The sequence below is a fragment of the Diplotaxodon limnothrissa genome, linkage group LG17 (genome assembly GCF_057381915.1).
Source record: "Diplotaxodon limnothrissa isolate DT_005_m linkage group LG17, D_limnothrissa_male_GT1.1, whole genome shotgun sequence".
NCBI classification, from domain to species: Eukaryota; Metazoa; Chordata; class Actinopteri; order Cichliformes; family Cichlidae; genus Diplotaxodon; species Diplotaxodon limnothrissa.
In genome coordinates this window covers 40,587,637-40,599,917 of record NC_140612.1, presented here as the reverse complement: position 1 = coordinate 40,599,917, position 12,281 = coordinate 40,587,637, and the positions used below count along the sequence as shown (strand labels likewise).

The following is a 12,281-nucleotide window of genomic DNA, read 5'->3' as shown; positions in this document are numbered from 1 at the left end:
TTGATCACAGCATGTTCTCATCTCCAGCCAAACTCAAACTGCAGGCACAGGACGGCCTATTCTGGTCGCCGGCAGAGTTATGAGTAGCAGAATCATTCAGTCGTGTCCACAGCGAGATTTTGATCTCATTAAACTTCTAAAGCCTCCAGGCAGTGCTTCTCTTCCTCTCTGTTTCGGTGATTTCAGGGCTCCCTGTGGAGCTTTTGACCTCCAGTAGAGCTGCGGAGCACGATGTGGGACCTAAATCTATGACTTCCTGTCAGACCGTTTCACTGTACCGGGCAGATGAGTAGGATTCCTTTGAATGTGTTCGGACTGCTGGTGAAAAAAGGCACTGGCACATTTGTAGACATTTCAAGTCTCCGGCCAGTCTACCTGCCTCACTGCCGGCCTGGTTGTGATAGGCAGTGAGAAGCCGGGTCCGGGTGCTGCACAGATCATTTGCTCTCTGTTTACCACACAGCTACTCTTTGTCTGAGGCTAAATGCTTCTCACTCTTTTCAAGTAAGCATCTCCTCCTACAGACCCGGAGCTGGGTCACTCTCAGGTCACGGGGTATACTTTATTTCTTCTTTTGTTCATTCCTTCTTCCTCTATGAGCTGAAGTTATTTACAGGGCTGCATCGGCTGGACTGCTGGCCTCACGGCAGAACAGATCCGAGGAAAGCAGTGGGAGAGCGGTTGGAGGTGAGACGACCATAAAAGGGGACAAGAGACCAAAACAGATGGAAGGAAAAAGGAGAGAAGTTGGCTCTTGGCATAGTTCTCGCTCTCGAGCAAAGAGCCGAGGACCGCTGCCCAGGAATGCAGCTGGAATCTATAGCCTCTGCTTAGCCCATCGGCGTCCCACGAAGCTAAACACTACTTATGCATCACTCCCGTGATCCTGGGAGAATAAAGCTCGTTCGCTCAGTTTTCACCTTTTGACTTTGTGTGGCTTTATGTGTCTCAGGTTATGAAGAGGTGGTCAGAATTCCCAAAGGGTCCGTGTTCATCCACATACAGGAGCTCAACATCTCCCTCAACTACCTTGGTAAGACGATGCCCTGTTAGATTAGTATGCAAGTAGTTAAAAACAAGTCGTTGCACATAATAATCTTTTATGTCACTGCACCCCAGCACTGAAGAGTAAAGGCGATCAGTACTTCATCAATGGGAAGCTCAACATTGACACGCCACGCAGGTTCAATATCGCCGGCACCACGTTCCACTACAGGCGGCCCGCCGATGGGCCGGAAAGTCTTGAAGCTCTGGGGCCGACAAACATCACCCTGTTCGTCATGGTAAGAACAAGAGCAGAGACGCTCCGAGCAGGCCTTCTGAAAAGGAGGCAATACTAAGTGAGTCAGCTTGAATTTTCCTTTTTCGTATAGGTGCTGGTGAGGGAAGAAAACCCAGGGATACACTATCGTTTCAACCCGCCCCTCAGCAGGGATCCTCTGAATGGCTTTGCCTGGCACTACACCTCGTGGTCTCGCTGCTCAGCTCTCTGCGCTGGAGGTAGACGACACAAACGGGTGCCGGCGGCTCGATTCCCTGGCTGCACCTGGTTGTAGCTAAAATAATCTGCTGCTAATGTTAGATGAACTTGTTCCAACGCCACGCAAACACCAAGCTGCTGGGATTAACTCGCTTTTGAATGTATGAAATCACAAATACACTGGCGTTCAAGGACACAAGTCCTCAGCCATGATTGCTTGTTTCACTCATGCAACGTGTTCTTAACCTCAGACCGGCTCCTGTGTTTGCAGTTTTTACGCTAAACTAAGTAGCTGCTCGGTGCGCGGCCGTCTCCTGTTTTTCCAGCAGACTCGAGAGAGTAATCTGAATTTCCTCATCTAACAAATATGAAAGAATTTCACAAAGAATGTTTTGGTCAGGAGCTTTGACCCGATGCACGCTTGTGTTTCTCTCTAAACATGCATAAACACACACAAACACACACACACAAGCCCGCGGCATAAATCCCAGTAGGCGAGCGCTGACCCGGAGAAGACACTGGAGTTTTCTTGGAGTCGAAGCCAGAGGTGTTGGAGCACATCTCCGTAAGCTTCATCAGTATCACACGTAGCCAACTTTTATTTTTCCTCCCCGGCGTTCGTGAGTTAATGACCCATTTCGCTTTACGTGATAAGAACTTGTTTTCCCTCTGGATGAATTGGCGTGGAGGCTGTGAATATAGAAGGAAACATTCAGACAGCTGCTTTTGTTTGTTGCGCTCTCTTTGTGGAAGCTTCACCTTGAAGTCTAACGAGGCAAACATCACCTGGATGACTGAGAACCTACACAGATGTGTTATAAAGTAGACTTCCCTGGCTTTCACAGCTTAAACGAGCATTTAAGACACGACTGCGTACAATATGACGCTCGATCGGACAATGTTTACTCCCTACCAGCCGCTCGCAGCAGGTAGCTGCTCTTCTCGAGCCCGGCTCTGCTGAAGGTCACTTCCTGTTAAAAGGTTTTTCCTTCCCACTGTTGCCTAGTACCTTACAATATAAAGCGCCTTGAGACGACTGTTATTGTGATTTGTCACCATATCAATAGAGTTGAGTTAAATGATTATGGTCGACGCCTTAAACGTGTTAATAAGAGACGCTTTTGCCTGTAGGTATGCAGATCCAGCAGGTGGTGTGTAAGAAGCAGGCGGATCAGTCAGCCGTCTACAACCACTTCTGTGACAAGAAGAGCAAACCCAAAGAGAAGAGACGATCCTGCAACACTGAGCCGTGCTCCCCAACGTGAGTGGACTCACATGAGATTTCTGGATTTCCACTGAAACGTCTGTTATCACTGTGTACTCTATATCTGTCTAAAACTGCAGGTTTCAGTTTAGGTTCCTGTTACTCTTTCTATGATTTGGGCTGTTTTGTGTTTATTAGCTTGGCACGTTTGCACCTTTTCTACCTGTGCTCTGCTTTTTTATGCTATCATCTCCCTGCTTTTATTGTCATTACACTGTCCTCGTTTGTGTTACGTCACACGCATCCACACATCTTCTAGCTGGTGGACAGGAGAGTGGTCAGAGTGCAGCCGCAGCTGTAACGGCGGCCTGCGGACTCGGGAGGTGTTATGCAAAAGGAGGATCTCCACAACGGAGGAGAAGATCCTGGACGACTCAGCCTGCACCCCCCCTCGCCCTTCATTCACTGAGCCCTGCAACAACCACAGCTGCCCCCCTGAATGGCTGGCCCTGGACTGGTCGGAGGTAGGCCGGCCATCTGAGCGTTTCCCAAGAGAGCACTCTTGCTGTGTTTTTTAGGCAGCTCGTGTCTGATTTTGAAGCAATGCCTGAGTTTGAGAAATTCCTCTCGGATGAAGCAGTCGTTTCTTTTCCAGTTGAACCCAAGAAACCCAAACGTCTGCCAGCACATAAAGTAAGAGTACCTTAGCCTTGAAATACACAACAGGGGCACGGAGCTCTGAACATGCAGCGTCACTCACGAATGCATGCTGTTAAAACCGTCACAGCTAGTTTGAGGAAGTTTAAGGCTGTCGGAGCGCCGTGACTCTCTTATGCGACACGTCTTGTTGGTTGTTGCTTAACTACAACAGTATAAAAAGTCCTTCTTGTTCACTGCTTTGTTCCTGGAACGAAACTTTGTTCTCACAGTTCTGGATGAATTGAAACTGAATTAAATAGTGTCAGAAATCAGTCCGGGTTCAACTTTTCTCTGACGTCTTATGTAATGTAGCCATGGCAGGAATTAGGCCCAGCTGTTTTACAGGAACTCTGTAGTTTCTCAGCTTTGTTTCCTGTACAGCTGCTGCCCTCTGCTGAGAGAGTTGCGGTTTTACAAGCTGCAGCCTGCTGCACCTTCGCCTGGCTTCCTCTCTCGACCTTCCTGCCTGATGTTTTCTCTCTTTCCTTTTCTCTCTGCAGTGCACCCCCAGCTGTGGCCCTGGCTACAGGCACCGCGTGGTTTTGTGTAAGAGTGGGGAGAGTGGCGACACGCTGCCAGAGTCCAAGTGTCCAAAACTTGGCCGGCCCACCTCCAGGGTCCGCTGTAATCTGCAGCGCTGCCCTCCCCCTCAGTGGGTGACGGGTCCCTGGGGAGAGGTAAAACACAGACTCGGAAACATATTGGCCCCTTCCTGATTTCTTAGTTTTTTTGCTTATTTGTCACACTTACATGTTTCAGACAGACAAACAAGTTTTAATATTAGACAAAGACAACCCAAGTAAATACAGGTTTTAAATTATGATTTTGTCGTTAGGGGGGAAAATGTGACAGAGCCCTTAAACCTGGCTGTGCCACTCTCGGCAGCAAGAGCTGCAAAATCAGGCGTTTGCGATATCTGACTTTCACATCGCTGTGGAGGAATTTTTGCCCATTCCTCTTTGCAGAATAGTTTTAATTCATCCACGTCGGAGCGTTTCTTTTTTTATCGCCTGTTTGAGGACACGCCAGAGTCACTCCAAAACCTTCATTTTGTTATTTTAGCCATTCTCCCATCGGCGCCGTTGACCCGGTCTCTTTCTGATTGTTGAATCATGAACTCTGAGTTGAACTGACGCAGGCCTGCGAGGTTCACCACCGCTCTCACCGTGGTTCACTGCAGTCCCAAAACTTCCAGACTGTGTTTTTAGATTGTTGTGTGTCTTTTAGCCTGCTTCAGTCACACAGCTTCAGTTTAAGTGGTTTTTCAATCCGGCACGTCTGGCAGTAATCGGGGCTGGTTATAGCCGCAGAAATGAAACTCAAGCAACTACCTTTTCACATGAAGCCAGGTTGGTTTAGCTTTTTATTGCCATAATAAATTAAATCATCCTTTAAAAACTGCATTTTATGTGTTTTGTTTATTTTTTTACTAATGTTAAAATTTGTTTGATAATCTGAAACATGTAAGAGAGACAAATATGAAAGAACAGGGAATCAGGAACGCTTTCGTGGCCCGTGTACACTCGTACAGTCTCTCACATACACTAATATTGACGGCGATATCCATCTGACGCATGTCTTTGTTCTCAGTGAAATGACTGCAGTTGTAAGCGCAGGATTCATTGTGTCTCTAAACGTGCGTCTTTGTGCTGTAGTGTTCTGCAAAGTGTGGTCTGGGTCAGGAGATGCGCTCAGTGCAGTGTCTGACCCACACGGGACAGCCCTCCAACGAGTGTCTGGATCATCAGCGGCCTGTAGCCATGCAGCAGTGCAAGAGTAAATGTGACACCAGTCTGCCCGTCAGCATAGAAAACCCTGAAGGTGAGAGCTTCCTGCCTTCTTTGACTGTCCTGCAACGTAATGTTGAATAAAACGAATCTTCTTCCTTTAGCGGTCGCCACAGGAAATCATCTGCGTCCACTCACCCTGTCCTCCTGTCACACTAACCCTCCTTCACTACATCAATAAATCTTTTCCTCCTGGTTCACAACATCTTTAACATCTTTAGTTAAACATGTCCGTCATCCCTCCTCTGAACATCTCAGCCTTTCAACTGTTCAATTAAAGAAACTGGAACAAATTATGTGCTTTAGTAACGAAAAGCCTAAAGAACAAATCTGAAATTGTGACGATGAGCTGTGGGGAACGTGGCAGCGGTGTGAGGACCCAAATGCAAAATGAAAGCATAATATGTTCCAAAAACACAAGCAAACATTTTCACCTCGAGCGGATATATTAGTAAGTATATGGCAATGTGGACGACTACACAAAGGACGAGGGAAGAATGAGGCGCTAAATACAAAAGGTAACGAGGCGAAACAATTAGACGAGTGAAGCAGAAATACAGCAAAGTCACAGCGGACTACCAAAGTAAAACAGGAAGTACCTAACCTGGGAGGACGGACTCGCAGGAACAAACTTGGCACGAAAGAGGAAGAAAACAATAAACTAAGCAAAATAAATTTGACTCAAAGTAACCAGAAAGTGAAATAGGAAGTAGGGCTTGGGGTGGCAAACAATAATAAACAAACTGCAGCACAACTTTAAATAACAACGAGCATTAAAATATATTTTTTTAATTTGTCTTGTGTAGATTTAAGTGAAAGCACCCGAGTTAAGTTTCGCTTGTTGTGTTTAGCTTCAATCTGTTGTGCTGATCTTGTTCATTTAAGTTAAACTGGTTGACCAGTTAGCAGTGGTACCAGCTGACATGGTGTAATCGGATTACACCATTTTCAGTGTAACAAGAATCAAAAGAGATGCTAATCGTGCTAAGGGCGAGTGGACCAGCGGTCCCCAACCCTCGGGCGGTACCAGGCCGTGAGTCGTTTGGTACCGGGCCGCCAGAGTTGAGGCTCGGGTGTGACATTTATGGTTTCCAGGGTTTTTTTTTTAAAGTTTTTATCGTTAACTCGGTTTCCCCGGGTATTTTCCCGTGTGTTATAAATAAATCTTCTTTTTTTGGTGCTGCTTTGATTTTGTTGTATTTATCCGCGAGACCTTAAATCAGAATCAGAAAGGGTTTTATGTTGAGCAGGTTTACAACGTTAGGAAATTGCTGCGGTGCTTCAGTGCAAAACATACTGTCAGACAACACTTAAATAAAAACAAAAATAAAAGTGCTAAGCAGATAGATGTCTGCTGGTCCGTGAAAATATTGTCGGACATAAACCGGTCGGTGGTGCAAAAAAAGGTTGGGGACCGCTGAAGACTACAACTTTAGACAACACCAGCAAATAGAAAAACAATGCAAAAGCACGCAAAGCATGAAGGAAGTCGAATAAAACACAATAGATGGAGACAGAATATGAATAAAATATAAATCCTTTATAAAGACTTTAACGACGGACCAGCTGCTGAGACGACAGAAAGTGCAAACAAAGGATTGTTTAGTGCGAGAGAGAAAAACACTTCTGCAGCGTTTTTCTCTCTACCTGCGTTTTCTTAAACTGCAGTGCGACTGAGCTTTCAGGGCCGACGCATTAAGCAGTCGGGCTGAACGGTGAGAACATACAAAGATGACGCACCAATCAAGCTTTTGTCTGTCTCCCCCTCAGAGTGCAAAGATGTGAACACTGTGGCCTACTGCCCCCTGGTGCTCAGGTTCAAGTTCTGCAGCCGGCCATATTTCAGACAAATGTGCTGCAAGACGTGCCAGGGACACTGACTCCACGAGCATCCGGCATCCATCTTTGGGTCCTGCACACTCACACAGTAAGCCTGAAACCCTCCCACTGAGCCTCATAGCAGCACCCCTCACTCTGCCTCCGTCGCAGGAGCGTGGGATCTAACTGGGACGCCATCACACGGACGCCCGGTCCTATATCTGGTCGGAGGAGCTGTTATTCTCCAGCCAGGACCCAGATCGGACACCTCTCCGGGCCGAGCTGAGTTCATACATTCCACTGGAGGGAAGGCTGTTGAGACCCGGAGAGGCAGAGAGACTGAGATTACCTTCCCCCCTCTCTCTCTCTGTCTCTCTAAACTTTCCCTTTATTCTAATATTTTGGTGCTACTGTATTTCTCTTTGGCCACAGGACTGGTTGCAGTACTTTTGAACCCCGCTTGTTTGTTTGAGTGTCTGAAAAGTTTAGCCTTAGCTCTTGAACCTCTGTGTTAGGCGGTGATATTTGCTTAGTTAGTCGTTTTTCAGAAATCCACTTTGTAAAGACAATTATTTTCCAGATCATCCCCACCCACAGAAAAGGAATACGGTTGCAGGTAGATCATCTGCGTCTATGTTATCAGATAGCTTTTACTTGACCGCGTCGTTTTTATGTCGTTGCTTTGTTCCGTGTCGGCGTATTCATCGAGTTCTCGCTGTTATTCAGCTGAAGTATGAGCAGAGTCCGATTTGCACAAAGAGTTTGAGGAATTTTGTATTTCGTGTTCGTTTTCGTGTGATTTGATGTCTGTGTGGAGACTATAAATGTCTCGCCGCAGTGAACATGCCACAGTCTTGCCATGTCGGTTACTTTGCTTAAACGTAATCACCTCGGCTGTACGACATCGCTTCTCTCGACGGCGCTTCATCCACGAAGGATCCAAATGAAGGAAAATCCACTCGTCAGAGCGCGCGGCGCGTCACGGTGAGCCAGCGCTGCCTGCGGGAACATGCACGGCGAGGATGAGAGAAGACACCTGACCAGGCGGCCTTTCAGAGAGCGTTGTTATCGCAGGGGTGCGCGATTCACAGGCGGCCTTAAGCCTTCGTTCAGACTCCTGTGGGAGCAACGCTGACATCACATTTCTCAGTTCACGTGTGGTCATGTCACCCTCTCAGCAGGCTCGCATTGTCTTCCCCGTTGCAGTGCAGGATTCATGCATGACCAAGTTTTAATGACCCACTTTTCCAAATGCAGTTTCAGCTGCTTTTATATTACAGATCATGCCGCCTACTGCGGCTCAGCATGATTCATCAGATCTGACGGCATAAGCGTGACATGTGATGTGCTCTGAAAGCCCGCTGTGGTTCCACTCTTCGCAGAAGTCCCCGCTGGTCACAGCTGAAAGCAGCGCCACGTAACGCTAAATGTCATCACAATGAGAGGAAGCTGCAGCACGTCTTTAATTGTTCTTCCCTTTTTTGTTTTCTCCTATGGTGCTCTGGTTTTGAATGGTGCTATCACTTCACTGTTGTTGCCGGTTTAAACACTTAGAATCCGTTTGAGCCTTTTGTGTTGAGTACTGACCTGCAGAGGTGGCCTGTGGCGTGCAGCTGCTTGGGGTCCTGCACCTGCCAGGCGCTGCGTTTGGGTTCCTCTGATTTTTCATACGTAACGCTGCTTTACTCGGGCTGCGGTCGAATAGTCAGTCTTTCCTGGGAAGCGTCTACGTAGCAGCTGTAATAAGAGCTCCGGTGCGTCTTTATTACCTCATTTAGCAGATGAGTCCTTTTTTACACAGCCGGCAGAAAACGCAGCAGGATCAGGCCGAGCAGGTGACCTGTCCCAGCACGGTAGACCCGCCTGCCCAGCATTAGGCAGCCCACTGCCATGAATCCTCCTCCACATCTTTCCGTGACCTCATCATGCTTCCCATCCATGTCAGCAGGGAGCAGGAACGTTTCCTTCGTCTTTTTCCTTTTTTCCTCCAGCTGTTCGACTGCAGCCTTCAGTGCAGCGCCTTCAAATCCCAAAGTGCAGCTCACCACATTTGTGGATCGTTTGAAAAACAAAACATTTTGATATTCAGAAAACTGACTTTTGGAGATCTGTGCACAGCTTCTCAAACATTACCCTGCTAATCATCAAGTATATTTATAAGAAGTGCACTCGGGTATAACCTGTAACATTTGAGAGCGTAATTGTTGCAGAGAATCCCGTTAAAGCTCATTTACACCTGGTACCGACTCGCCATCGCGTCAGCTGCGCACACGTGATTGTGTCACGGTGCAAACGCTGGTTAGCGTCACAGATGTAGTTCACGTCTAAATCGCTTTTAATGATCGAACGCTGAAGCGACGGCGTCGCCGCTGTCACGCGTGCACGAGCCGACAGGGAGGAGAGCCGGCAGACGCTGAACGTTTCCCCTGCATCGACATCACTGATACCAGGTGTAACTGTGGAGCTATGACGAGAGCGCAAACCCGACTTACCTGATCCAAGAGGAGGGACAGCTTCAGTATTTGTTATTCTGTTTTACACATGCTAATTATAACATGACATGTACTGTATATTGTTTAATACTATAGAAGACGAATCCATTTGTCCCCCATGTAAATCTTTTGTCAAAGGAAATATTAAAAATGATTAAACGTGGTGCAATGTTGATTGTAAGGATTTCTTTATTTTCTTATTAGAATTTTAGGTTTCCGTCATCAAATCTGTCATCCATATTTGTACGTATGACACAGCTGGACTAAAATATCACCGCGTGTCATCCCGCCCGAGGTTTAGATCGTCAGTTCGTCTATTTCTGGATCTGCCCTCTGTCACGGAAAAGTTGACACAAGAACCTCTTCCTTTTGTCTCAGTGAGACTTCACTCGTTTACCAATCTTTAAAATAATGAAAATGGTGACGTGAAAGTTTCTCGATATTTTTATGATACATTTTTATTTATTTAAAGCCGAGGAAAATTTAGTTTGCTCAGATTCTTTAATACTAAGAACGCCACAGCAGCGTTAACTCAGCAGAAGTTCCATCCATCCATTTTCCTCGTGTTCAATTCAGGGTTTAATACAATAATCAAGTCTAAATAAAAAACTCCTGTGCAGATCCATAATAATAATAATAACTTTATCAATAATAACTTTATTGATCACATTCACTCAGTGAAGCATGTAATGTAGGAAACCACATGACTCGTGAGAACACATTTTACACCAGTTTGAAATCTGAACAAAGCGTCCTCTCAGTTTCTGTAGATCTATATCTATAGAGAGAGATCTTGGGGTTATTTGCTTCAGCTTATCAGGGTCGCGGGGGGGGGGGCAGTCTTAGGGCGAGAGGCAGGGTGCACCCTGGACAGGTCACAGGGATAACACAGAGAACCATTCGCACTGCCACATCCACACCTATTTAGAGTTTCCAATTAACCTAACCCCACTAACTGGGTGTCTTTGGACCGTGGGAGGAAGCCAGAGCACGCAGACACGGGGAGAACATGCAAACTCCACAGACCTTCTTGCTGTGAGGCAAACGTGCTAACCACCGTGCCACCGTGTATATATATCTCTATATTTATCTATATAGATATATTTTTTCTACTTACTTCTTGCTTTTCTACTCTGACGGAGCACTCAAAGAGCTTTACACAGGCTAGTGTACATATCCTTTCTTATGGATAGAGGCGGGCAGCGGTGGCACTGTGGTTAGTACTGTTGCCTCACAGCAAGAAAGTCTGTGGAGTTTGCATGTTCTCCCCGTGTCTGCGTGCTCTGGCTTCCCCCCACGGTCCAAAGACACCCAGTTAGTGCGGTTAAGTTTATTGGAAACTCTAAATTGCCCATAGGTGTGAATGTGAGAGCGAATGGTTGTTTCTGTGTGTTAGCCCTGCGACCTGTCTGGGGTGTACCCCGCCTCTCGCCCTAAGACAGTTGGGATAGGCTCCAGGGGCCCCGCAACCCTGAAAAGGATAAGCGAATGGATGGATAGAGGACTCGAGAACTTAACTGCTGTTTGACAAAACCCATCTGCTGTTGGATGAGATTAACCAGTGAAACTTCTGTAACAGATTTTATGAACATCAGTGTAGCTACAGAGAGAACCTACAAGCCAAGAAAGGCTAGATACAAATAAATGCATTAAAAAGATTTTAAAAATCAAAGAAATGGACACCAATACTTGTCTATAGGCAGATCATAGGACAACAATTAGTAAACAGATGGAATCATCGGACTCAAACGCTGGGCTGATGTTTAAAGATTCCAGCTGTTCTCAGCTCCTCTGGCTGACGGTCCCGCGCTGGTTCATACACGGCGAGCGTGAGAAACACAGGCACCGATGCGAGACGTGAAGTGCTTTAAAAGGATCTCAAAATCAGCAGCAGCTCGCTCCTGCGTTCCCTCCGGTCCTCGTGTGAAGCGGGTGTAGAACGTTTAGTCGGAGAAAGTTTCTTCCTCTGTGCTTTAGAAGCATTGACTGAAATTTACACCCGCACGAGGATCTAGAACAAATTTAAAAGGAATCGAGGCCGCTGGTTTAGGTCACAGCTCGAGCAGCTGAGCATGCACCACAGGCCTAAATGCAGGCCTGCATTTGTCTCTGCGGTCCTGTGTTATCAGGAGACACGGCCGCATGCAAAACACATCGCTATATATTATGTGCAACACCTGAAAAGAGACTGAGTTAAAAACGGTAGAAGTAATTAAAAGGAGGCTCATGAGACAACCTCGAACACACTAGTGAAGTTCCAACCACAAAGACACAAAACTAAATACAAACTAAGAAAAACGTGACTTTAAACGACAAGAGAAAAAAAAGGAGTGCACTGACAATAATGAGAAACAATCAGAGGTGCAATCACAGAGAAACCCCACATCTGAAAGAGTCACAAACCCGCCCGTGAATGAATGAGACCTGACCCTGCGCTGGCACGCGCATCTTGCAGGAGCTTTAAAGACTCTTGATCCAGCTGACGTAAAACACAGGAAAACCAGCAACTGACACCTCCACTCACACACTACAAAGTCGACTCTGAATGAACCCGTCTGTTATTATGGGCGTTGGAGGCAGCAGCCTCTCTGACAAGACAAACACTATGAGAAGCCGCTACATGAAGCGACCACAGCCTGGGTGGAGCCGCTAACACACGGCTGAAACACCATCATTTGGCAACTGATTTAAGATAACTATCCCCTTTCTGCGGATGAGCGTCGCTTGCCGTCAACGCTCGCCTGCTGTGCGGCAGGCGAACTGGGCTGACTAATTGTGCCGTGGACCCGGCCGTCGTTTCT

General features: G+C 46.8%; 1 protein-coding gene across 3 annotated transcripts in view; it reads left to right on the top strand.

The window, feature by feature from the left end:
• Window positions 1–7,050, top strand: part of adamts10 (ADAM metallopeptidase with thrombospondin type 1 motif, 10) — a 51,623-nt gene extending 44,573 nt beyond the window's left edge. The window contains exons 18-27 of one of the 3 annotated variants that reach the window (XM_085375779.1): window positions 953–1,033; window positions 1,120–1,283; window positions 1,374–1,500; window positions 2,612–2,741; window positions 3,004–3,208; window positions 3,884–4,060; window positions 5,039–5,210; window positions 5,795–5,805; window positions 5,990–5,996; window positions 6,941–7,050. In XM_085375779.1, coding sequence (XP_085231905.1) covers window positions 953–1,033; window positions 1,120–1,283; window positions 1,374–1,500; window positions 2,612–2,741; window positions 3,004–3,208; window positions 3,884–4,060; window positions 5,039–5,210; window positions 5,795–5,805; window positions 5,990–5,996; window positions 6,941–7,050 — 1,184 coding nt within the window. Of the gene's footprint in view, window positions 1–952; window positions 1,034–1,119; window positions 1,284–1,373; window positions 1,501–2,611; window positions 2,744–2,987; window positions 3,209–3,883; window positions 4,061–5,038; window positions 5,211–5,794; window positions 5,806–5,989; window positions 5,997–6,940 lie in introns of all 3 variants that reach the window. The other 2 variants (XM_085375778.1, XM_085375777.1) reach the window with 2 other exon arrangements.
• Window positions 7,051–12,281: the final 5,231 nt, after the last annotated feature.